This window comes from Penicillium maclennaniae, assembly GCF_028827695.1.
Source record: "Penicillium maclennaniae strain IBT 15551 chromosome Unknown utg000001l:1.0-3280838.0:1.0-3283122.0, whole genome shotgun sequence".
In the NCBI taxonomy this organism is placed as follows: domain Eukaryota; kingdom Fungi; phylum Ascomycota; class Eurotiomycetes; order Eurotiales; family Aspergillaceae; genus Penicillium; species Penicillium maclennaniae.
In genome coordinates, this window is record NW_026623213.1 from 754,554 (window position 1) to 778,352 (window position 23,799).

General features: G+C 52.2%; 10 protein-coding genes across 10 annotated transcripts; 5 read left to right on the forward strand and 5 right to left on the reverse strand.

Moving 5' to 3' along the window:
• Window positions 1–409: 409 nt before the first annotated feature.
• On the reverse strand, window positions 410–1,741 carry N7477_000282 (folliculin domain-containing protein; the record flags this gene model as incomplete). The annotated part of the gene is made up of 2 exons (XM_056961945.1): window positions 410–1,681; window positions 1,730–1,741. The coding sequence occupies 2 exons, from the start codon at window positions 1,739–1,741 to the stop codon at window positions 410–412; spliced, it is 1,284 nt and encodes a 427-aa protein (XP_056826948.1).
• A 3,998-nt stretch (window positions 1,742–5,739) lies between these two features.
• On the reverse strand, window positions 5,740–7,687 carry N7477_000283 (putative regulatory factor Sgt1; the record flags this gene model as incomplete). The annotated part of the gene is made up of 3 exons (XM_056961946.1): window positions 5,740–7,095; window positions 7,162–7,361; window positions 7,432–7,687. 3 exons carry the CDS (start codon window positions 7,685–7,687, stop codon window positions 5,740–5,742), a joined length of 1,812 nt encoding a protein of 603 aa, XP_056826949.1.
• Window positions 7,688–7,945: 258 nt separating this feature from the next.
• N7477_000284 (putative spindle-pole body protein (Pcp1)) lies at window positions 7,946–11,741 on the forward strand (the record flags this gene model as incomplete). The annotated part of the gene is made up of 3 exons (XM_056961947.1): window positions 7,946–8,542; window positions 8,588–11,430; window positions 11,501–11,741. 3 exons carry the CDS (start codon window positions 7,946–7,948, stop codon window positions 11,739–11,741), a joined length of 3,681 nt encoding a protein of 1,226 aa, XP_056826950.1.
• A 729-nt stretch (window positions 11,742–12,470) lies between these two features.
• Window positions 12,471–14,040, reverse strand: N7477_000285 (AAA family ATPase VPS4; the record flags this gene model as incomplete). The annotated part of the gene is made up of 5 exons (XM_056961948.1): window positions 12,471–12,692; window positions 12,757–13,207; window positions 13,271–13,612; window positions 13,749–13,839; window positions 13,890–14,040. The coding sequence occupies 5 exons, from the start codon at window positions 14,038–14,040 to the stop codon at window positions 12,471–12,473; spliced, it is 1,257 nt and encodes a 418-aa protein (XP_056826951.1).
• A 291-nt stretch (window positions 14,041–14,331) lies between these two features.
• Window positions 14,332–14,871, forward strand: N7477_000286 (tubulin-binding prefolding complex subunit YKE2; the record flags this gene model as incomplete). The annotated part of the gene is made up of 4 exons (XM_056961949.1): window positions 14,332–14,389; window positions 14,454–14,649; window positions 14,704–14,764; window positions 14,818–14,871. 4 exons carry the CDS (start codon window positions 14,332–14,334, stop codon window positions 14,869–14,871), a joined length of 369 nt encoding a protein of 122 aa, XP_056826952.1.
• Window positions 14,872–15,343: 472 nt separating this feature from the next.
• Window positions 15,344–17,068, reverse strand: N7477_000287 (phosphoglycerate mutase, 2,3-bisphosphoglycerate-independent; the record flags this gene model as incomplete). The annotated part of the gene is made up of 5 exons (XM_056961950.1): window positions 15,344–15,554; window positions 15,608–15,975; window positions 16,031–16,191; window positions 16,246–16,983; window positions 17,041–17,068. The coding sequence occupies 5 exons, from the start codon at window positions 17,066–17,068 to the stop codon at window positions 15,344–15,346; spliced, it is 1,506 nt and encodes a 501-aa protein (XP_056826953.1).
• Window positions 17,069–17,382: 314 nt separating this feature from the next.
• On the forward strand, window positions 17,383–17,931 carry N7477_000288 (mediator of RNA polymerase II transcription subunit 9; the record flags this gene model as incomplete). Its single annotated transcript, XM_056961951.1, has 1 exon — window positions 17,383–17,931. The coding sequence occupies one exon, from the start codon at window positions 17,383–17,385 to the stop codon at window positions 17,929–17,931; it is 549 nt and encodes a 182-aa protein (XP_056826954.1).
• A 540-nt stretch (window positions 17,932–18,471) lies between these two features.
• Window positions 18,472–20,088, forward strand: N7477_000289 (glycine hydroxymethyltransferase SHM2; the record flags this gene model as incomplete). Its single annotated transcript, XM_056961952.1, has 4 exons — window positions 18,472–18,507; window positions 18,565–18,615; window positions 18,707–19,071; window positions 19,131–20,088. The coding sequence occupies 4 exons, from the start codon at window positions 18,472–18,474 to the stop codon at window positions 20,086–20,088; spliced, it is 1,410 nt and encodes a 469-aa protein (XP_056826955.1).
• A 755-nt stretch (window positions 20,089–20,843) lies between these two features.
• Window positions 20,844–21,890, forward strand: N7477_000290 (AMMECR1 domain-containing protein; the record flags this gene model as incomplete). Its single annotated transcript, XM_056961953.1, has 1 exon — window positions 20,844–21,890. One exon carries the CDS (start codon window positions 20,844–20,846, stop codon window positions 21,888–21,890), a length of 1,047 nt encoding a protein of 348 aa, XP_056826956.1.
• Window positions 21,891–22,161: 271 nt separating this feature from the next.
• N7477_000291 (serine/threonine-protein kinase) lies at window positions 22,162–23,563 on the reverse strand (the record flags this gene model as incomplete). The annotated part of the gene is made up of 4 exons (XM_056961954.1): window positions 22,162–22,774; window positions 22,834–23,164; window positions 23,228–23,318; window positions 23,387–23,563. The coding sequence occupies 4 exons, from the start codon at window positions 23,561–23,563 to the stop codon at window positions 22,162–22,164; spliced, it is 1,212 nt and encodes a 403-aa protein (XP_056826957.1).
• Window positions 23,564–23,799: the final 236 nt, after the last annotated feature.

Genomic DNA, 23,799 nt, shown 5'->3' on the forward strand with positions numbered 1-23,799 from the left:
TGCCCGCCTCGAGGCGGCGGCCAAACCGCCACCAAACCAGCAAATCACCACCGTTGTCCTAAGAAGGAACGAAAGCACGATGCCCGAGAGAAAGAGAGCCGAAGAATAAAAGAGACCCGAAAATAGAACTCCGAGTCCGTGTATGTAAGACGCCAAGTCTATGCCGATAATCCAGCTTGCCAGAATGGCAGACCCAGCTTGATATGCAGAAGCCGGAGGCCATAGAGGGCAAGATCGCTAGAAAGCAAATAAAGAAATAGCGGCTTGTTATCAGATGTCGAAGTCGAAGCTTCGCGCGGAGCCCGCAGAACAAAAGGGGATGGAAGAATGAAAACTGATCGAAAAGACAAATCGCGCGGGTATCTCAGAAAGAGGAAATATCAAAAGCGTAAAAAGAGGTCGTGAATGTCTAGGCCACGACAGACCGCCGAGGGTTGATAGGAATGGGTTTCGGGCCGGTAGAAATGTCGAGATTGGCCATGTCGAGCTCGTTACCGTCGTGCTTCGAAACAGACTGGCGCTTTTTGGAGACAAACATCGGTTGGGGAGACGTGCTCTCGTCGTCGCCTACTGTACTGCAAACGAAGCGTTCGTCGGAGATAGGTACCCCTCCGAACATGTTACCGAGCTGCTGCAGCAAGGCGACAAAATGCGCGTGAAGTTCAGCAAAGATGTACTCATTGCCGAGAATCTCAGCCAAGTTGCGGGCCCGAATTTGACCAAGGCGTCGCGGCTGTCCGGTCGGGTCCATGGCACGACCTGTAAGGAAGGAAGAAACCGGTGTGTATTGTCGATGGTGCATGTTGTTTCCGGGATTGGTCTGTTCCTCGCGACGCTTCTCTTCCTCTTGGAAACGCTCGGCCGCGTTCACAATACTGGATGCGATGCGGCCAAATGCGCGCCAGATTACAGGACACGCCCGAAACGCTCTTCCGGCGTCTTTTCCGGCTAGGGCCACTAGGGCGTAACTGCGTCGCTTGCCGCGCGCCATCGGGTCAGGGAGACGGAAGATGTATGCAATGGTGTAGCCTGCAACGGAATCACCAAAGCACAATGGCCCGGAAGACAGTCCGCGGGGTAGCAGCTCGCAGCTCAGTGTGCGGATAGAGGAGCGGCGGAGAAGGGCGTAGTCCGCGGGGTTCGGCGGACCCCGGAGTGAAAGGTAGGTCAGGATGTGTGTGTGACAGGATGCGTCAGATGCGACCGATGATGAGTGAAGTGAATCGGGAGGAGAGGCATGGGCATGAGGGTCTGGGGTGTAATCATCGTCGGAGTGACTGTTCCCACAGGAGTAGACGACCTCGCGTGAGCGTAACACGGGGCTTCCATTGTTGCCCTTTGCGTCACGGCTCCCAGGCGCCCCGGCGGGGAGCTGCTTGCTCACATCTTCGGGGAGCGACAGGCTACAGCTGGCGCAGGAGTCGCCATCCGTTCCGCCGGCGCGGTTGGAACGGTCTTCCGGGGAAGCTACTTGCGGGCGCAGAAAATACGGGTGATCTTCGATCTTGGGAGACTTCGAGCTCCCGGCCTCAGAGGGCGAGGGTGACTTGGTGGGATCGCGGGGCGAGGGCGAGGAAGCGGCGTCGTGTTCGGGATGGCATTGCGTACAGGCGAATGGGAGGACCTGCGAGCAAAGGATGGACGTGGGGCCATGCACCTCGCAGAAGTGCGTAAGAGAGAGCTACAGACGTTAGTCGGAGGCGTGCGCTGTCAATGAGGCAGAACCTACAATGAAATCCATGGCGCAGTCAGTTTAGTCCATGACGAAGCACCATGATTGGCATGGACTGGTATGCGCCTGGGCTCCACAAACCAGGCTGCCGGAGGAGGAAGGGGAAGAGACTATAAAGCAGAGACAGAAGGGATAGGAAGGGGCTTTTGCCACGGCCCAAAGTTACATCTCTCCCGGCTTCGGTCGACAACCGAGTGGATCTGGGTCCAACCTCTGAGGCGATGGAAGCCCGATGGAAGAATCGAATGACTCCACCTTGTCCACTGCGGCGCCCAGGACTTTCTCGGCCAGATACCGGATTACCGTATCTCTCTGATCTATACCTCCCTTTTGGGCCTCGTTCCTCTTATCTCGATATCTCACATTCTTTTAATCTCTCCTTACTCCCCTTTGAACTCGGCCCCCCCTGATCCGCATGTGCGAATCTATAGTAGGCTCGACAGTGAATGCCCTAGCTCAAGGGCTAGTCCGCATCTGTGGAAGCCGACTGCAAGTGGGGTGGCTGCAAACAGGGGATGGGAATGCGGGTGTCGGGATTGGTACCGGTAGTCATGTTCGACTAGGGTCGCGATTCCTTCACTCCGGACATCCTAGAAGTTGCTAGCCTCATTTTACATTATTGATCTATCAGCTGGACATGTCCCCAAGGGGGCTCCCATCGATGACTGCCTGTGATTTATTTGGTGGTCTTTTTTTTCCTTTTTTCTCTCATCTCCCGTGGAGAGAGACTTGCTTCTTGTCTACCAGGTCCATTACACCGCCAGACTGTACTCCGTCATCCGTAATACATCATCCGTAATCCGGCTAGCGTTGCAAGACGGGATGCGTCGGGGCATAATCTGGGGACAACCTCCGGCAGCAGAAGGCTGATTCCTAGGCCTCCGATTTGCCGCCGATGCGCGGGTATTTTGATTAAGAATCAAATTGGTCCCGAACTCTATACGTTGCAAACCACCGCAGATCCACCGGGAGACGGTCTATTTGGGGGGAAGTTCTTTTTGCTTTTTTTTTTGGTGAATCCCTCGGTCCCAGGGCGATCTGGCCGATCTTCTTCCAGAAGTCCCAGCGGTGCGGAAGTCGCGGAAGTTTCTGAGTCGCTCGCATCGTTAGGGCGTTTCGGAAGGGTGGACGACAGGGATGGGAACTTGGAACTTGAGGATTGCATTGCTTACCCCTCGTATTCTTACTCCCCGCGCCTCGTCATGACTTTGATCTTTGCTAGTCGTTGCCCGTTCCTCGAGAAACTCAACCGGGTCGGAGTTAGTCTCCGCTAAATCATTATTGTTCGGCAACGTGCTTTCACACGGAAGCCAACCCGAACGAAGCACCCGGCATGATTCATTACCCTGATCTAGAGCACCCGATGAACGGTCTAGAGTGATGCTAGTCCCTGCCTCCCGTCTTCCCCTCACGGGACTAATAAACGACGTGCATATCTTTTTCCAAAGTAGGGGAATATCGCTCTTCCGTCCACTCCCCGATTTCGCTTTCACCGGCCCCTCCGTTTACCAGTGAGGCATTTAAAAGAGCCATAACAAAACAAAATAAGGGTAGGGCCAATGGGGGCCCAATCGAAGACGAGTAGGCCTCATGTGGAATCCACCACGATGAGTCCCGGCCCAAAATTCTTGAGAGCCCCGCCCGCGCTACTATTCTTATGGAACTCGTGTGGAAATTTTCCCGCCACTAGACACTGGCACACGACAGCTTAACGGTTCGGGGTCTGTCCATGGGCCCGGATCATGTCCATATTATTAATAGACGCCCATTTGCGCATAGAAACACGTTCGAGGGACGCGTTCGAGGCAACTCCCTGGCGACCATGTTGGTGCCTGCCTAAGTGGGTGAAGAAGTGCCTTTTTTTAGTCTCGCAGGGCTTGTGCCTCGGTTGCTGGTCTGCAGGTAGATCAAGTAGAGATCCTTTTCCAGATTATGCTGCCTTACGCTACCTTAAACTGCCTTAGACTGTGCGATCGCCAAGATTAACTCTCACGTGGCGCTTCTCTGCAGAGATCAAGATAACAGATGAAAGGTATAAGATTGAGAGAAATACACACATGGCACTATCTGCTCTATCGCGAATGATTCCCGGGTTGCACATCCTACACATCTCTTTCAATTTCCCGATCGGTTTGGGGGCGTGAGTACGGTGCCCCTCGGTGGAGACAGGCGCGACTCCCTTCTCCGTGACCTGCTGTTTGTAGGCAACACCGAGTCTCCACCATCGTGAAACCACTGTCACAGTGGCACTGAGACAACCCAGCCATGTCCTCATTCTAGTAATAGTGCTGCTAAACAAAAGTCCCCGTGACAGATCACATGCTCCTCCGGAACTCCGTGACATCCTTCAGAATCCCATTGGCTCCAATGCTAGAGTCGTGTACTGTAATGAAGATATTAATCATGCCTATCAGTGGACCCAGCCCCATACCCATTCATATCGGGTAACCTTCTCCCTGACTGGTCCGCCGCCCCAGTCCAGAGATGGGAAAAATAATCCAGCAACTCGATGTCGAGAAGTCGAAACAGCCCACCGAGACCGGCGGAGTCGAAAAGAGGCGATCGCCGGCTGAGATGGCCCACGAGTACGTGTCGGAGATCATCTCCAAGCCAGACGCTACCTGCGCCGTGATTTGCCGTGGAGATTCATGGAGATCGGTCATTTGCCTCTTCGGGTTGTGATGCGAGCTGCGGCCGGTGCATAATATTGATGCCTTTTTCGGTAATCCTGCCAAATTTATCTTGCATTGAGCCCATAATCAGTGGCGTCAACACAAGATATAGAGGTGATGCCTCTGAAAGAACGAGGTTGACGTCCTTCACAGTAATTGTGGAAGCTGGGAAAGCTGTGACAGCGTGAGAGAACAGAGCACAGATGTCCCTTCCTCCAGCAGCATCACTATTGCAGCTGATCGTCTTTGAAGCCCTTGTGGCGGCTGCAAGGCATAGTTCACATTCAGACCTACCACAAATTGGGCCTACCACAAAAATGCGCTCAGATGTTGTGAGGCAATCGCTGAAGCAAATGGACTAGGGTCCTCACGGCAAGGCCAAAACAGTCTTCACTGTCACATGGCAAATGTAGGGATTACCGGTGCTAATATCTTCGAGCGATGAGTCCCATTGTTTTTGGAGTGCATAGTCTATGGCACGGCAATGTCCACCGTGGTGGCGAAGGCGTTGCGTATGAGCTGGAGTTCGAGATCGACATACATCGGAGCCCAGTGTAGTCCGTCTTGCGGTATGGCTGGTATGGAATATAGTAATGAGATCGTAGGCTGAATCTTGCATTCTTAAGAATGGCTTTACGGTTGATTTTGGTGGGAGAATTAGTGAAATAAAAACATTGGTGATCGGGTTTCGAGTTATGGCTCCAGGAAGAGGAGAATATGGCGTTGGCAATATTAGAAGTGCGTATGCGCCCAACTCCGACGGCAACTCTCCCTGCACTGTGTACTTATGGCCCTTGACATAATATGCAAGCCATGGCGGAGTCGAACTGAGGCAATACAGACTTTCATTTAAAGAAGTCACTCGATTGCATTTCACCATATCTGAAATAAATGACATCTGTAGTTTCCTCTCTTCATTAAACACAAAAAGGTGTATGAAGTAGCGGTCGGCTGTGCCTTGACCTCTCTTGCCCGTATCATTCATGCGGAGGCCATTCTTTCCCTGGGAGAACATCAGCCATGCCTTGGTTGCATGTCAATGGCTGGCTCATACTGCGTTATGTTCACTCCAGAATAAGTAATCCCAAAGGCGGGGAGATGAAATTACTGGAGAATTTCGAACAGGCAGAAACTTCTGGCCAATTTCTTTCCAAATGAGCAGGGCTTCTCATCTTTTCGAGATTTCTGGGAGTCATGAATGAGTAGGGCGGCATTATCTCAAAATGGGAAACATCTGCCGCACTCTGTGTTCTGCAGTTCTTGCAGTGGAGGTGCAAATAACGACTGTTTCTAGCAAAAGATATCCGAGTATATGAGAGAATCATGGGCATCGTGTTATTCATGGCGGTCGTCTTTCGGCATCCGCAGGCCCATCATGGAGAGCATGTTACCCGCTGGTCCTGCGGTACCTGCCTGACTATGCAGACTCTCCAACAGGTTCTTGGCAAGATTGATGTTGATATTTTCATCTTCATCATAATCTTCCTGATCATCTGCGTTGCTAGACTCGGTAGCCTTGCCTTTGGAGGCATTTTCCCCAGATGCCAGCTTCTGTTGCTTTCGGTTCAGGTCAAGAACTCCGGTTCCTCGTAATTCAGCTTCCATCTGCCGAGAGAGTTCTTTGATTTGTTCCGTGTCATCTTCTTCGTCTGCGTCGAGCTCTTGGACACGTTTCCCCAACGCTTTAAACGACGGCTTCCCGGGCCCAGAAGGCATACCCATCATTTCTTTCATCATTCGTGAGAACTCCTCTTCATCGAATGACGCGTCTTTATCCTCTCCATCGCTGCTGATTTCGTCATCGTCATCGTCACCAGCAATGTCAGAATCGGATCCAAAATCATCGATGAAGTCTGCGCCATCGAAGCCCGCAGAATTATCGTTCAAGAATTCCTCGAAACGAGCGACAATGCGTTGCAAATTCTCTTGAGCACCTACATCGCCAAAGTCACCTCCAGACTTTTCTTTGCCCTTGGTTCCTTTGAGCTCCCTGTCCAGATCTTCAAAATTGATGTCTAACCATTTTTCGTCATCCTCCCGCTTGTCCCAAGTTTTTTCAATCTCCGAGTCCTCAATAAGTTGCTCCTCGCCATCGTCAATATCCTCAAGCCAAATTTTTATTTCTCGGACAGCAGTCTTGTCTTGGTGGTGAGGATCATAGAGTAGCATTTCAAGTCCGCAAGAGACCTTCATGCCAGTCTCAGCGCGCGCATACGCTTTGGGATCTTCAGGCGAAGGTAATTTTCCCTCCCAGGTGCTTGGTGGAGGAAATTCTTGACTCTTCAGTTGAGCGTATCCGACACGTGTGAACTTCAAGCTCACAGTAACGAAGTCTTCGGGTTTGAAAACGAGATCAGATGTATCTTTCGACTTGAGAGGACGCATGGCTATGGGATCACGAATGTAGAAGGCTTCCACGACAGGCGATATATATGCAGGCTTTCGGTGTAACAGGTGCGCAACCTTACGTGGAAGTGTCACGATCGCGTGGTGGATATTCTCGGAGATTTGCTTGGGATAGTTGCGCAGTCGATAAAAAGCCTCTTCTTGAATTATTCTGGACCGTAAGAAGCGGCTCGGCTCTTCTTGGATAATTCTGTGTGCTTCTAGCAGGGTCAATGTTTCCGAGACCTTTTTTTGTGTGTCTTTCTTTGGCTTGATGATTTTGAGGTCTCCTTGGTTAATCCAGACCTAGTCGAATGAAATCAAATTAGTGGAAGTCTTATCACTTGAGAAGAGAAGCGCAATCATGCTCACTCGGTTATCCGCCACCTCAGGTTCCAGCCATGCAGGGAGCGTGCCGGCCGCCTCGATGAGCAGGAACTCGCCATCACTGTCTCCGACCTTGACCCAAATATCTTTGTGCCGCCTCGTCAGCTCGCGGAGGATATACACGACTACCCACTCATCTTCGATGGAATCACCGAAGTTGGTGCGGCCATGGAGCGAAGTGATTCCTACACATCGCGATCAGTGCCTGATGCGGAGCAGACGTATTAAATCAATCCTGAAAAGGAATTTCCTTACCACCATCCTTGCTAATTTCCAGTCGGAAGCTTTCGCGCTGCCATATATAGTCTTTTAGCAGCTCCTTGGTCAATTCTGCAGCTGTGCGCTGAACCTCGAGCAATCGCGCGCGAGTCTCGACGGCCTGATCGATAACGGCGGGAGCGGGGGAGGGCAGGTGATAAACGTAGTACTCAACAGAATCGTCGGGGAGCTGCGGTTTGGGAATAGGATGGAAAGTGGACTTGAACCACGCGATATCCTCCTCGGTTGCCATGCCTAAAGTCAATTGAGTTGCTAGTTGTAGCTCAACATGACCTCATGGCATTCCGCAAAAAGAAAAAAAAAGGCGGCGAAGCTCGCGCCCCACTCGTGACTCGCGCACTAAACCTAATCAGGTTAGACATCAACAGTCTCGCCGACGCTTCGCCCGCGCTTCGTCACAACACGCCGCTCGAGCTCGTTTCAACTCAATCCCATCGATTTGCAGAGTGATGATCGCGTGATAATTGGAATCTTCCGCGGTCCTATTAGCATGGCGTTCCCCTATATCGACACGCCGCGCACCGAAGTCGATGGGAACGCGACTTACTTGACCAACGGTTTTCGCAGCGTTGGACGAACTCACCTTTCCGCTCTCGACTCCGTGGAAAACTCTTTCCACACGCCATCGAAAGATAATGATGTTATTAAAGGATTTGGAGATGGAAGAAAACGTGATTCAGCCAACTACAAGTCCAGCACCCCGCGTGCCGGTACTTCCTCAAGGCCAGCAAGAAGCGCGTTGAGAAACCTGCCCGCAGCAGGAGCGGCCAAGGGAGAATTTACACCACTTATGAGGAGCGCGACCAAGAACAATTTTTTGAGGAACGGATCTGCAATTCGAGGCATAGACGACCCGAAGACTCCGGCCTACCTGCGAGAGGGCCGGGGAGCCGCCTACACCCCTGGTTTACCCACAATCGATATGTCTGATATGTACGAAGATGATGCAACAAGCGACCAAGCGACGCCAATTCCTCATGTTGCCAGCAGCAGCGCCCAGAGTACGCCACTGCCCGGCCTATTGGGACGCCACGGTTCCGGAGTTTTGGGCGAGGGGCAAAACATGACATTGAAAGAGCAAGAACGAGTATGTGTTTCTCCCCAAGTATGATGGCTCTAATCTGACCGACAGATCATCGACCGGCTCGACAAAGACAACTGGAACCTGAAGCTCAAAATCCACTACCTAGAGGAGCAAATCGAGAAGGCTGGACCCGAATATAACAGCGCGGCTCTTAGGGAGAACACCGAGCTGAAAGTCTTGCGATTGACTATGCAGCGTGACATTTCTCGATACAAAAAGAGTCTCCTGCAGGCCGAACGCGACTTGGAAGATTATCGAGTGCAACTCATGGAAATGAGAGACAAGTCCCGACGACGACAACCCGATGAAGAAGTACAACGTGAGATGGATACTATGCGTGAAGAGGTGGAGTCCCGGGACAATGAAATCAGAGAGCTTCGTGAAGAAGTGAGGTTGCTCAAGGACAGTCAATCCCAAGAAGTTGAGAAACTTCGCGATGATGTGGAAGATCTCGAGGCCACAGTGCGTGAAAAAGACCGAGCTCTCGATGAGCGTGAGGAGGAATTGGAGGAGCTCCGGCAGAAAGGCAAGGAAAGCGATGCAGCTGCTGAGCTTCAAGCCGAGCTCGATCGAGCAAAAGAACAGGTCAAAGAACTGCAGGAGAGTCTCGAACGATCCAAATCAGAAATCCAGGAAGCGAACGAGCTCGCGCGGCAGGCCAGGGATGAGAAAGACCGAGCCGAAGACGACCTTCGCGAATTGCAGGATGAGATGTCAAATAAGTCTGTCATGACCAAAGGTCTAAGTCGACAAATGGAGGACCGAGCAGAGAGGCTCGAGGAAGAGATTCGTGCTTTGCGACGAGAGAACGATGCTCTCAAAACGGAAGTCGAAAACAAGTCGGAACATGCGGCTCGCCTGGAGGAGCGCTATCAAAATGTTCAATTGGGTCTGAAGAGCGATGCTGGCAAGTTAAATCAAGATCTTGAAGCAGCTCGTCACGAACGCGACTTGGCCCAGAGAGAGCAAGAAAGGACATCTGCTCGACTTAAGGAAGCCCTTGACGATATCCAACGCCGAACGGATGAGAAAGAGCTTCTGCAGACTCGGCACCAGGCATTGACCGAAGAATCCGGCGGCCTGCAAAGCGAGTTATCTCGATCGCAATCTCGAATTCGTGAGCTCCAACAAGCTGTCGAAGAGGCCACCAATCGCGCCCAGGACAATCAAAACCTTCGTTGGCAACACAAAGTAGAGATTGAACGTTTGCAAGACGAGATCGAAGCTCTCCAACACGAGATCGAGGATAAAGAGGGACACTTCGCCCTTGAGCAGGAGAGGTGGGAGAGCACCAAACGGTCCTTCCAGTCTCAGAAGGAGCGCACCGAAGAACAAGCTGCAGGACTCAAGCGAACGATCGAAATGCTGCAGCAAGCAGAACACACTCTTTCCGGCAAGGAGTACAAGCTTCAAGATGCTATCGATAGCGAGAAGCAGCGGCACGAGCAGGAGGAAGCGGTGCTGAATCGCCAAATCAAAGATCTAGGTGACGAGCTAACCCAGAAGAGACGTATCATAGATGAGCAGCGCTCTGATCTTCTTACCGTGCGAGAGGAACTCCGTGTTTCTCGGCGTGAGGAGCAATCCCTTCGGGAGAGGGTGCAGGCCCTAGAAGATGAGGTTGTTGTGTTGCAATCAAGCTTGGCAGATGAGCAAGAGTACGCAAAGGGTCGACAGCAGAAGGGCTCTTCTGACGTGGAAAATCAATTGCAAAAAGCAATCGCCGACAGACAAACCCTGCGCGACCAACTTGCTAATGCTCACGTTGAACTGCACGACTTGCGAACTTCCATCGCCGAGGTCGAAGCCGAACGAGATGAGCTCCACGCTCAGCTGAACCGAGGCAAAACTGCCGATGACACTACACGATTTGACAGCGAGAAGGTCGAACTCAGGAGGATTGCGACTCGTCTTGAGACCGAACTCAAGCGACTGCGAGATGATAAAGAAGCCCTCATGGAGGCCAAAGAAATTCTAGAAAAGCAGCTCGGTTCCGAGATTGAACGTGCCAGTTTAGAAGAGGGTCGTCTTTCAGCTGAGATTGATCGTCTCCAGGACAAGGTGCTAGCGGGCTCCGGTCATCGGGACCGCGAGTTGACTACGGCCAGGACTAAGGTTCAACGGCTTGAGCGACGCGTTCAAGAATTGGAGATGCTTCTTGAGCATCAGGCTCCCTTGGAGAATGAACAGTCAACCGCCCATGGAGACCTGTCGGTCCTTCGCCAGAGCCTGGAAGAGGCCCGCAGACGTGAGAAAACTCTTCTGCAGCGCGAAGCTGAACAAAAAGCTTATGCTCGTACCTTGAAGTCCCGAGTTTCTGATTTGGAGCGAGACCTTCACGACGCTCTCATCAACAAGTTTGACTCGCACTCTTTGCAAAACTCCCCATCTAACAAGCTTCACGAAGAGCTCAAGTCTCTACGAAAGCAATTAACGGATGCGCATAAGGCTCTAAAAGAAGTCAAGATCAAGAACCGTGACCTTGAGCGAGCAGCTATGGGAGAAGAGGATCAGAAGGACCTGCATGAGTTACTCAAGTCATCAACCCTTGAAGCTGAGTCTCTGGCACTCAAGGTATCTGAGCGAGATTCACGGTTAAACGAGCTCAAGAACCAACTTCGTCGAGTCCGTGAAGAGCGAGCATTCTGCGTGCGCAAGGTCGAAGCAGTCACAAAGGATTTGGAAGCCTTACAACAACGCTACAATGAAGCTCTAGAGAAGGTCTCAATTGGGAAATCATCCAGCAAGACCCGCCACGAAAAAGAAATCCGCGGGCTAGGCAAGGAAATCATCTGGCTGCGAGCCCGCTTGCACCGCGAGGAGAAGTTCCGTCGCGACCTGGCATGGAGCAAGGGCCTAATGGAATTGGGTGAACGCGTTCGTGTTGCATGGTTAGTGACCCCTTTTCCCCGTCTTTTTTACTCGATGACAATCCAACTGACATGACCTCGCTACCCATAGTAACGAAGCCGACCTTCGCATGATTTCCGATATGGGCGTTCAATCTCGCGACCGCAATTCAGTCCGCACTCCACGCCGCAAGCTCCGCTCTGCTATTTCGCTGGTCGTGGCCACTGTTCGCATGCAAAAGATGGGCCAGGAATGGTCGCGGGCTAAGAAGCTTGGCGAGGGCTTAAAACGAGCCAAGAGCGAGATGCTTAAGCGTCGCGAAAGCTCAACCAAAAGCCCCCTTGCCCGGTAGATCATACCAGGCTACATGGCCCTTGTTTTCCCGTATTGTTTCGTGATTTTTTTGAGCTTCTTCGTTTCCAAGCGTCACCCCTTTTGTCACGAGAGATTCCCCGTCATGCTTAGTATACAGCTTCTGCTTTCTTTTTCTCCTTTGAGCTTGTGTTTTCTTTCCAGGGCGTTTGATTGGGTTGTATTGTGAAAGGTGTGTCTTCCGCAGAGACGTGGCATTGTTGGAGCATAGTCACCCAGGTATGGGTCTGATCCGATTGTGATTCCAAGTAGCGTGAGTTAGAAATTGACCTTCGGGGATATTGTCTTGCATCCATTGACCGCGGTAGGCACCGGCTACTTGATAGACGACCTGCAAGGTAGAAAATGCCTCTCTCTGTCTTCAAATTTGAAATCAGTAGAGCAAATTTACTCTCGAAGTCGAGTACAGAACTCCATAGAATCGAGGCAGAATGTATGCACCATTGTTCTTTTAGCGAAACGATCCGCCGGACTAGGTAAAAACATGGATATTTGCTCAATCAACGCCTCGCCATTGCCAAATTACTGGAAACATAAAAATTGTCAACGCTTCTGAACACCAGATCCTTCAAGTAGCCACTCAAGTACGCAGCCGGACCAAATCCCAAGAACAACCTGGGTGAGACATTGTCTATTTATTGCACGAGCTTGGCCAAGATGAGATTTATGCTGGCCGAATACCAGTGATGAAATTCGAGAAATGAACCGCTTACGCTCCCTCACTGCCAAACTCTTTCGTCCATTCCGAATTCCTCGTCAGATCCTCGTGGCTGACAGTAGGCCGGGAATTACGGACGGCTTTGATGAAGTCCTTCAGAACGAGCGGTGGCTCTAGTAGTTGCTCGGCTTCCACGTTGAGCCAATTCATTTCCATCGCACCGGCGTCGCCGGGAGAACACGGGGTGAGCTTCTCAACTCCTTCGTGGGTCACCTGTTATTGTTGTAGTCAGATATGTGTTCTATTCAGTAAAACGAGCGGAATTTATCCGTTTTACCTTCTTATAATGTGTCGCGGTTTGAATCTTGCGGATGGGCTGCATAAGAGCATCCTGCACAGCGATACTGATATCACTACCGGAATAACCCTCGCTCATCTCGGCCAGAGATCGATAGTCCGCCTGGGTCATTTGGCACGGTGTGGCACCCACGGCAAGCATGAACATCTTCATTCGTGCATTGAAGTCGGGCAAACTGATGTGAACTCGTCGTTGGAATCGTCGACGAATGGCAGCGTCGAGTTGCCAAGGGATGTTGGTCGCCCCCAGAATCAAGACACCCTTAGAGTCTTTTCCAACACCGTCCATTTGAACAAGCAACTCGGTCTTGATACGGCGTGACGCCTCGGATTCGCCTTCACCTCGCGGCCCACACAGAGCATCGACCTCGTCAATGAAGATAATCGCCGGCTTGTTTTCACGGGCCATATTGAAGAGCTGCTTCACAAGTCTGTGAGGGTCAGCCTAGCGTTCTCGAGGTAATATGCATTGTAATTAAGGCCTAGTTTCCTACCGTTCACTTTCACCCATCCACTTGGATACCAGGTCAGAACTGCTGACACTAAAGAACGTGCTGTTGGCTTCAGTCGCAACAGCCTTGGCGAGATATGATTTTCCGGTACCAGGAGGGCCGTAGAGAAGGATACCCTTCCAAGGTTGCCGCTTGCCCGTAAACAGGTGTGGAAACTTGATCGGAAGAATGACTGCCTCCTTCAAGGCTTCCTTGGCGCTCTCCAAACCGGCAACATCTTCCCACTTGACGTTCGGCTTGTCTGACAGAATGGCTCCTTGTAGGGCGGACCGGAGCTTCTTCGCCTCGGCATCCTCGCCGTTGCCGTTGTCGTCATCTTCCTTCCTGTTTGTAAAATTCCGTCAGTACCAGATGATCAGATGATGGAGATGAATCCTCTTGGTGACTCCGGCGGACCGGTTTCCAAGAGAGTATCAATATCAAGAGATTGGAGATAAGTTGTAATGGGCCAGCGTCATACCCTTTCCCACTTCCCTGCGCGACCTTGCCATTCGCGCCCACGGCGCTAGGTTTCTTTCGATCCCCCGAAGCCAAATGATTCTTGAGCTTCTCTGCGCGGTCCATATATTCGCCAGTCTTAGCGCGAATCATCTCCTTAGACGAGGGTTCTTCTCCCACTTAAGGGCCAGCATGAACAACTCCAATGCGGAGTAATACAGCTGATAAGCCTTCTCGTACTCGCCCTCATTATCATTCTCGATCGCCTTCTTCACCGTGTCAATCGCTCGGCCCAGGAAATCCGTATTACTCATGCTGGCAAACGTGGCCCTGTCTGGTCACGTCTCGTAGTGGCGAGTCAAGCGCGGAGTGATAAAGCGGGGAGGGCGTGAGGGGACCTAAGGGTCGTGTGCTAGGCAACGGCTTAAGCGAGAGCAACTCCAACTCGGACGAGGGATTTGGAGAGGAGCAAAAACGTAAAAGAAGTCGTGGTAGCCACGTTGGGTAGTCAGGATGGAATTGTAGTGGGAAGGGAGAGGTGTTGACGGGCGCGGGCAGAAGTTGGATCGGTTTTCCCTTCTCCCACCTCCCCGCCAACACAAGCCATGGACCCCCAGAAACAGCTTCAGTCCCTTTCGGACGAGTTTGACCAGCTGCAGACCGGTAAGCTACGTCCTGCTAATTACTTTCGCTACTCTCCATATCTAATTGTGTTCCGGAAATTCAGAACTCGAGGGTCTTGTCGATGCCCGTCAGAAGCTTGAGTCGCAGCAGCAAGAGAATCAGGGTGTTCAGGCTGAGTTCAATCAGTTGGACGAGGACTCCAACATTTACAAGCTCGTCGGACCCGTACTCTTGAAGCAAGATAAGACCGAAGCTACCATGGCAGTCAACGGCCGCCTGGAGTTCATTGAGAAGGAAATGTGGGTGGTTTGATCTTGGCCCGTAGGAATATATCACTGATCCTTTCCCAACAGCAAACGAATTGAAAAGGAGATCGAAGACAAGCAGGAATTAGGTGAGAAGAAGCGCGCCGAGGTAATGATAACCCGCACCGGATTGCGCACCTTTACTAACATATTATCCTCTAGGTCATGGCAATTCAAGCCCAAGCTCAGCAGCAAGCTGCCCCTGCCTCCGCGTGAGCCTGATGAGTCTCAATGCACCGAAGATGATCCCTGATCCCGGGGGCGATGATGAAGCGTGTTGATGCCCGTGTTTAAACCCTGATCTGCTGTGTGTGGCGCATCTTGAATGGTACCGGTGATGCTGCGGTGCAGTCTGGCAGGCGACCAGAGAGTTCCTGCACTTGGGATGGCTTTCAAAGGCACGGGAATCAATGATGCACGGAAATGGAAATGGTGGGCGATGCTTGCCGCGAAGATATACCCAGTCAAATTTTGTATAGCTTGGAAAAGAATGTGACTACACAGTCACTCAATTGAGGAGAAATATGACGTCTATGACCAATCTTAATATGTGTTGATCCATCTATCACATCTCTAATAAACCCAAACAGGACCTGGGCCAATTGCAAAACCGCATAGATATCAACATCTTCAAATCGTTTGTTTGTTCATTTTCATAACCAGAGAATCATTTGCGGAAAACTTCTATCTATGACTTGACAAGCAGGCTCTTGCCGGTCATCTCAGCAGGCTGCTCAATGCCCATGGCAGCGAGGACTGTAGGGGCGACATCACCCAGGACACCACCCTCCTTAGCGAGGCTCCAGCCAGCAGGGGCGTTGGCCATAACGAAAGGAACCTTGTTGAGAGTGTGGGAGGTCTTGGGAGTACCCTTCTCGTTGAGCATCTCCTCAGCATTACTGAGAGATTGGGTTAGCCTTTTCAGAGAGTATGAATGTTAGAGGTAACTTACCCGTGATCGGCAGTGATCATGAGGATGTAGTTGTGCTTCTTGCAGGCCTCGTAGATCTCACCAATAGCCTTATCGGTGGCAGCAACACCCTGAATGGCAGCCTCGTACACACCAGTGTGTCCAACCATGTCGGGAGGAGCAAAGTTGTTCATGATGAAGTCGAACTTGTTCTCACCAATGCGCTCGGCCATCTTGGCACCAACAGCACCAGCGCTCATCTTGGGGTCAAGATCGTAGGTGGCCACTCGGGGAGAGGGGATCATGTCACGGACCTCGCCAGGGAACTGCTTCTCAACACCACCGTTGAAGAAGAAAGTGACGTGGGCATACTTCTCAGTCTCGGCAACGTGGCACTGGGAGTGGTTCTTCTTGCCCAACCACTCAGCAAGAACGTTACCCATGTGTTGAGGGGGGGAAAGCAACGGGGAAGGTGTAGTCGGTCTTGTACTGGGTCATGGTGGTGATGGAGATGTTCTTAGGGTAGGGGAAATCGGGGCGAGGAGAGCGGTCATAGTCGCCCAGGAGCTGGGTGATCTCACGGACACGATCCGAGCGGTAGTTGAAGAAGAAGACGGTGTCATCGTCTGGAATAGGTCAGTTTATGGGCGTACTGGACACATTTGGCACGAGAGACAAACCCTGGATACGGCGCTCCTTGCCGCCAACAATGATGGGCTTCAGGAACTCATCGTTTTCATTCTTCTCGTAGCGCTCCTTGATGGTCTGGAGAGGGTCGGAGCTTTCCTCGCCCTCGCCAGTGACCAAACCCTTCATACCAATCTCGACACGCTCCCAGCGCTTGTCACGATCCATGATGTAGTAACGGCCAACGACGGTGGCAATCTCACCAACACCAAGTTCCTTTGTCTTCTTAAGCAACTGCTCCATGTAGATAACAGCGCTCTTGGGATCGGTATCACGGCCATCGCCAAAGAAGTGGATGAAGACCTGGGGGATCTGCATCTCCTTGGCGACCTCGAGCAGAGCGAACAGGTGAGTGATGTTGGAGTGAACACCACCGTCTGAGACCAGACCACATAGGTGCAGACGGCCATTGCCCTCCTTGGCGCGAGTGAAGCACTTGGCAACGTTCTCGACCTTGTTCATCTCACCCTTCTTGAGGGTCTGGTCAATGCGAACACTGTCCTGCCAGACAACACGACCGGCACCAATGTTCAAGTGGCCGACCTCACTGTTACCCATTAGTCCCTCGGGAAGACCAACGGCGAGTGAGGACGCCTCGAGCTCAGTGAAGCCCTGGGCAGTCTTTGAGTTGGCCTCGGCGAAGCCGGACATGAACGGGGTCTCGGCAGCTGCGATGGCATCACCCTCTGGGGGCGAGTTGGGGCCCGCAATACCCCAACCGTCAATGACGACTGTAGGGACACCTTAGCTCTGGAATTTGGGGACCTGGGGGGGCAAGTAGATCATACTCAAAGCGACTTTCTGGTCGACAGCCATGGTGGGGTTGTATGTAATCGATATCACACCACTGTGACAGGTCAATGGACAATCCAGGTCAAAATAACGAGGACGCAATTGGGAGACTGCTTACCAAGGTAGATAGTGAGGAGAGAGAGGAGGAAATCGTGGGCGTCAGTCTAGAGAACGAAAATGTTACCGGTGAAGGAGGGGCATTCCCGGTGACGCTTTTGGTTCTCGAGCCCCGACGTCACAGCACGTTCCGACTCTTTCCTAAACACTTACCCCAGTCTCCGGCTTTCGGTCGTTATTCACACTTCTTCCCTCGGGCTCCGATTCTACCTCGAGCTACAATGGCTTCAAGATCTCCGCCTGTAGCCACGCCGCTCCCCAAATCCTCGGTCGCGCCCGAGAGTCCAAGAGACGCGACCGCTTCACAACCAAAGCCTTTCCCTTCACCGACGACCTTTGAGATTATCCCACCACTTCACGGCATTCTCTCTCGTCTGCTTATTCAAAAGCCGCTGTCCACCCAGCCCGGCGACGCTACCGGCGAGGCCAATGGAGCTCTAGGAGCTTCAGGTGATGCGCCGTCACAAGGTCAACAAGCTCCCACGAGCATGCCCGGATGTGGAATCAACGAGACTGGAGTTTCACAAGCCGCTGCCGATGTTCCTATCCTCAACCCCAAGGCCTCAGGGCATCTAGATACCAAAGACCTTCCCACGGCAACCAGTTCGGTGAAGATTCGGATTCAGAAGGCGCGCGGCGTAGTCGAGGAGCTTCCAGATGTGCATCGATCCGTGGAAGAACAAGAAAATGAAATCGAGGAACTTGAGGACCGCGTCACCCGTCTGCGGTCTATTATCTCAGACTTTGGGAGCCGCGCGGCGGCAACATGAGCAATAAATACACTGCATCACGAAAGGCAATAAATAGGGTCAAATGGTACTGGAACTGCAGACCCCGGATCTCCTAGGCGTTTTCATTGATTTTGTGGAAAGGAATACCCAATATGTCTTTAGCGATCATCTCATTTGGGAACCAAGCCCCAATTTGCATCAAGCACATTCGGTGCTTCGGAAGTACAGAAAAAGTAATCGGCCTTACTGATGGGCCAGAGCATGATTGAGTGGAACTATACTAGTGCTTGCGTATTTCACTTAGATATTCTCCAGGTATGATCCAAAAGAGGAAGAAACAAAGTCATGAACCAGCAAAATAATGGATCTATACAATTTCTTCACCAGAGTCCCCAGGCCCGATCTGGTGAAAGTCTCCGATATCGCGACATCCGGAGTGATGCCTGAGGCATCCTGAGATCCCTTCCCCACCAACAAACCTTCTTACTTTTTTTTCCTTCTTCCCTTCCTAGATCTTCAACCCATCCCTCTTCCTTGTCTCTATTCTCCTAAAACTCTAAGGAGATACCACTCATCACCATGTCCTCCTACGCTCTCTCTGAGGCCCACAAGGCCGTGAGTATTCTATTTCCTTCGAGCTAGAGCAAACAGTTGACTCATCATGCCATACAGCAAATGCACGTTAGTCTCAAGGAAAGTGATCCTGAGATCGCCAAGATCATGGTATGTGACCTCCAATCGATTTGTTAGCTCAATGAAGCTATCTGCTGCATTATCTTTTGGAAGCTGGTGGCTAATTGTCGTCATTCTGTAGGAGCTCGAGATCCAGCGTCAGCGCGAGTCTGTCGTCTTGATTGCCTCGGAGAACTTCACCTCCCGCGCTGTCTTCGATGCTCTGGGTTCCCCCATGTGTAACAAGTACTCGGAGGGCTACCCCGGTGCTCGCTACTACGGTGGCAACCAGCACATTGATGCCATTGAGATCACCTGTCAGCAGCGTGCCCTGAAGGCCTTCAACCTTGACCCCGCCAAGTGGGGTGTCAACGTTCAGTGCCTTTCTGGCTCTCCTGCCAACCTGCAGGTCTACCAGGCCTTGATGCGTCCCCACGACCGCCTGATGGGTCTTGATCTCCCCCACGGTGGTCACTTGTCCCACGGCTACGCTACCCCCGCCAAGAAGTAAGATATGGGTTTTTGTCATCATCTTGCATCCCAATTGATTCTAACGAGCGTACCAGGATCTCCGCTGTCTCTACCTACTTCGAGAGTTTCCCCTACCGCGTCAACCTTGAGACTGGTATCATCGACTACGACCAGCTCGAGACCAATGCCGAGATGTACCGCCCCAAGATCCTGGTCGCCGGTACTTCCGCCTACTGCCGTCTCATTGACTACAAGCGCATGCGTCAGATTGCTGACAAGGTCGGTGCTTACCTTGTTGTCGACATGGCTCACATTTCTGGTCTGATCGCCGCTGGCGTCATCCCCTCTCCCTTCGAGTACGCCGATGTTGTTACCACCACCACCCACAAGTCCCTTCGTGGTCCCCGTGGAGCCATGATCTTCTTCCGCAAGGGTGTCCGTGGCCAGGACAAGGCTGGCAAGGACATCATGTACGATCTGGAGGGTCCCATCAACTTTTCCGTCTTCCCCGGTCACCAGGGAGGTCCCCACAACCACACCATCACCGCTCTGGCTGTTGCCCTCAAGCAGGCCGACACCCCTGAGTTCAAGCAGTACCAGGAGCAGGTCATCAAGAACGCCAAGGCTCTTGAGAACGAGTTCAAGGCCCTGGGTCACAAGCTTGTGTCTGACGGCACTGACAGCCACATGGTCCTCGTTGACCTCCGCGGCAAGGTTGATGGCGCTCGTGTTGAGGCTGTCCTCGAGCAGATCAACATTGCTTGCAACAAGAACTCTGTCCCCGGTGACAAGTCTGCCCTGACCCCCGGTGGTATCCGTATTGGTGCTCCCGCCATGACCTCCCGTGGTATGGGCGAGGAGGACTTCAAGCGCATTGCCCGCTACGTCGACCAGGCCGTCAACATCTGCAAGACTGTCCAGGCTGAGCTCCCCAAGGAGGCCAACAAGCAGAAGGACTTCAAGGCCAAGGTTGCTTCCGGCACCGTCCCTGAGATCCTGGCTCTCCGTGAGGAGGTTTCCGGCTGGGCCAGCTCTTTCCCCCTCCCGGTTTAAATTAGTTCCATAGGACTAAGAGGAGAGGTGACTGTCATGATATGAAAGTTACGAAGAGAGATCCTTGGGATCTCGCGAGTTCAACATCACGAAAGCGTCGGTAAGATGCAAATACCACACGGTGCGTTATTTGGGGTTTATATACAGGTCTGCTCTTTCAACCTGAGGTCTGGGTTCGGTAATCATTTTTTTTTCTTTTGTTTTTTGAGCATATGAATCGAGCAACATCACCTCGCCGCTTATTCAACTGCGGGAGGGTGCGATTTCCAGGAGACCAAAAAAAGTTCAACATGATCTGGCGTGCGGGCCTTTGATTTTGCTGTACATCACCATCTACTGAAATGGAACACCATTAAATGGTAAACACACTGACTACTGACTTGTGTACTTTCATACTCGCCAGATTCTCTGGCTGTAGAGGTTATGTAAGAACCCATCACGTGTCGGCCCATATCTCCCCGCCTTCACTCGATCTTCTCGTCACTTGTCTTCGTGTTTTGAGGCACCGCTCGTGTTCCCTCGCACTGCCGTTCCTCTTTCAACTTCCTCGGATCAGCTTTGGCACTACTCCGAGTCTGTTACGGGCGACTTTTCTTGGTCTATCACTGAGAAGCAGCCTTCTATCTTATCTACGACCCCGCAGTCGTCATAATCGCCAGGCTCGTGGTTGCTCCAAGGATCTGAAGTGGTGCGGCAGTGCAGAACCCATTTCCGTCAGCTCAAAACTCAAGTCAAGAACACAAGCCCTTGCAGCAATGGCAAACCAAGCGCAGTGCTTTTATTGCTTTGAAAGCCTTTATGCCTCGTTTGAGGATCGCGAGCCCGCCAGTTTGGCAGCTATAGAAGCGCTCTGGGAACAGCATGAGCAGTCTAAGAAACTATCCAAGCTCGCGGACGAGGACGACGAGCAGTCTGTAAATGACGACGAGGACGCCAAACAGAGTAGTCGGCCCAAGGGCCTGCAAATACCTCGCATCAACCGGTTGCAGTGCCAGGCGTCCGACTCGTCCAGCACGGCCACAACGCCATCAAGCACCTCTAACACCTCATTTGACTCGAATTTGTCAAACTCTACAGCTATGACGACCCCTAGTGTACTCTCCGAGCTTTCCAAGTCTTCAGAGCAACGATACCCGTTGTTCGTGACGTGGAATACGCTATCTCGAAGCGGGTCCAAGTCTCTTCGCGGGTGCATAGGCACGTTCGAAGCGAAGGACCTCGCAACAGGGCTCAAGTCATATGCTCTTACCTCGTACGTGAACCTTTTACCTTCCAAGGGCCTATGTCATGACCAAAACAACTTCGAGGCCAAGATCATCTTGCTAACACCTTGCAAATACAGGGCATTTGATGATTCCCGCTTCTCGCCCATCCCCAAATCTCTTATTCCTTCACTTCAATGTGCTCTAACCCTTCTGGGCTCCTTCGAACCCTGCACCGATGCCATGGACTGGACTCTTGGCACACATGGCGTTCGCATCTCCTTCGTACACCGCGGCCGGCGCTACGGCGCCACATACCTTCCGGATGTGGCCACGGAACAAGGGTGGACGAAAGAAGAGACGATTGAGAGTTTAATGCGGAAAGCCGGCTGGGATGGCGGTGCTGGAAGTGCTGCTCGAAAACTCCTTCGAGGAGCATCGAGTACTCCCTTTGGAATGAAGCCGTGGGAACAGGTCTCAGATTTCAAGACGGTTCGGTATCAGGGTCTCAAGGCCAAGGCTAGTTATGAGGACTGGCAGGAGTGGCGGAACTGGGTGCTTTCTCTAGACGATGGAAGGGAGATTTTGGGTTTGGCCTAATCGCTGATGATACTGGACGATCCCGTTTTGGTTTCAGACGGGTTCATGGTGATGATAATGATTATTTGGCATAATTCCATAATGGCATGATACAATGACAAGAGGAGAACGATTTCCTCATCCACTCTGAATGGCGGACCTCTCAAGGTTGGAGAGGGCCAATGATATCATCAGTCATTGCATTTGGTCATGATATGTAGACTCGGAATATGGATAGGGACACCAGTGCCCAGTTCTGAGAGAAGATAGCACCCAAAAACTGTATATGATCTTACTTTCCATGAGCTCCACGACCACTCCATAATCCAGCAACCATGGCCTTAACCCTCCGTTCCTGCTCCTGGATCTGCGCCTCCGTCTGCCCACGCGCATTACCCCGACTATCAATTTGCATCGGACTAGCGCCCTCACTCGCACCCTCATTCGCCTGACGCTGCTCCTCAACAACCTCATTTCCATTCACACGCTCAGGCTTCGGATCAATGCTCATGACGCCATCCATCATGAAGCCGCCGCCCTCACGCAGCTTGTTAATAGCGCGTACGGTATCGATGGCGCGGTGAAGGGTACGGCGTGCGTTGAAGTTCTTCTTCACAGTGGGGAGAAGGTCCTCGCCAGATCCAATCTTCGACTGGTCATAGGGAGGATTGATCCAGGTGTGCTGCAGGGCTTCGTGGGCGGTCATGCGCTTGGTCGGGTCGGTTGTCAGACATCCCTTAATGAACTGGCGAGCTTCTTGGGAGACGCCGCGCCAGTACTCCAGTGGTGTGAAGGAGTAGTCTGCGGCGAGGATGGCCTGCATCTCTTCCAGGTTGGAGTCTCGGTCGAATGGGGTGTATCCGCAAAGAAGGAAGTAGGTGATCACACCAATGGCCCAGATATCACTGTGTATGGCATGAGGTATTAGTCGCGTACTGGAAATTCAATTTCTGTGAAGACTTACACTGGCTTTCCGTGTCCGCTCTTCTTGAAGATTTCCGGTGCCATGTATCCCGGTGTGCCACATGTTGTAGTAAGCACGTGGAATTGCTCCTCATCCATGATCCTGGATAAGCCAAAGTCTGCAATCAGAAGGTCTGCGTTATCCTCCGGGGTACGGAAGAGCAAGTTCTCGGGCTTCAAGTCTCGGTGCACGATGCCGTGGTCATGGAGATATGCCACAGCAGACAGGACAGCGCGAATGAGATCGGCGGCGTCAGACTCGTAGTAGCTGCCTTTGCGGCAGATGCGATCGAAAAGCTCACCACCCAGAGCGAGGTCGGTGACAAGATATACTGCAGCGCATGAAACATCAGCACTAGATTGTGGACATAGCTAGCTGCGCGGGCTGGACGCACAGTTGTTCATGGTCTCAAAATAGTCCACCAGTGTCAAGATGTTCTGATGGCCCATGGATACTTTCTTCAGCACTGCGATTTCGTTTCGGACCTGAGCATTTCCCCGCAGGGACGGTGGTTAGCATCGTGTGCTTTGCCGTAGGAAACAACCGCTCGTACCATGTGCTCGCGCCCCGCCATCAGGCGCTTGTTGATGACCTTCGCGGCATAGTAGCGACCGGTATCGATGTGTACACACTCCTTAACAACGGAGTACGAGCCTGCGCCGAGGGTCTTGCCCGTCTTGTATCGACACGGCTGGACCATCGGTCTCTGACCGCTCGGGGGTTGGGCCATTGGAGGGCGGGCGAAGGAGGGAGGTCCGGGCAGGTTGAGATAGAGTCGAGAGTTTCCGGCGCAGTAGATATACGCAAGTGGTTCCTATGTACCTGTGTAGACGAGTTAGCCCGACTGCTGTAGCACTGCGGTGAGGTTCATATGTGCGGAACCCCGCCAAGGTGCATGCTCAGCGCCTACTCACAGGGAATTGTGTTCAGTCTGCGGCAGCAGGAGCTGAGGTATCCAGGGGTCCT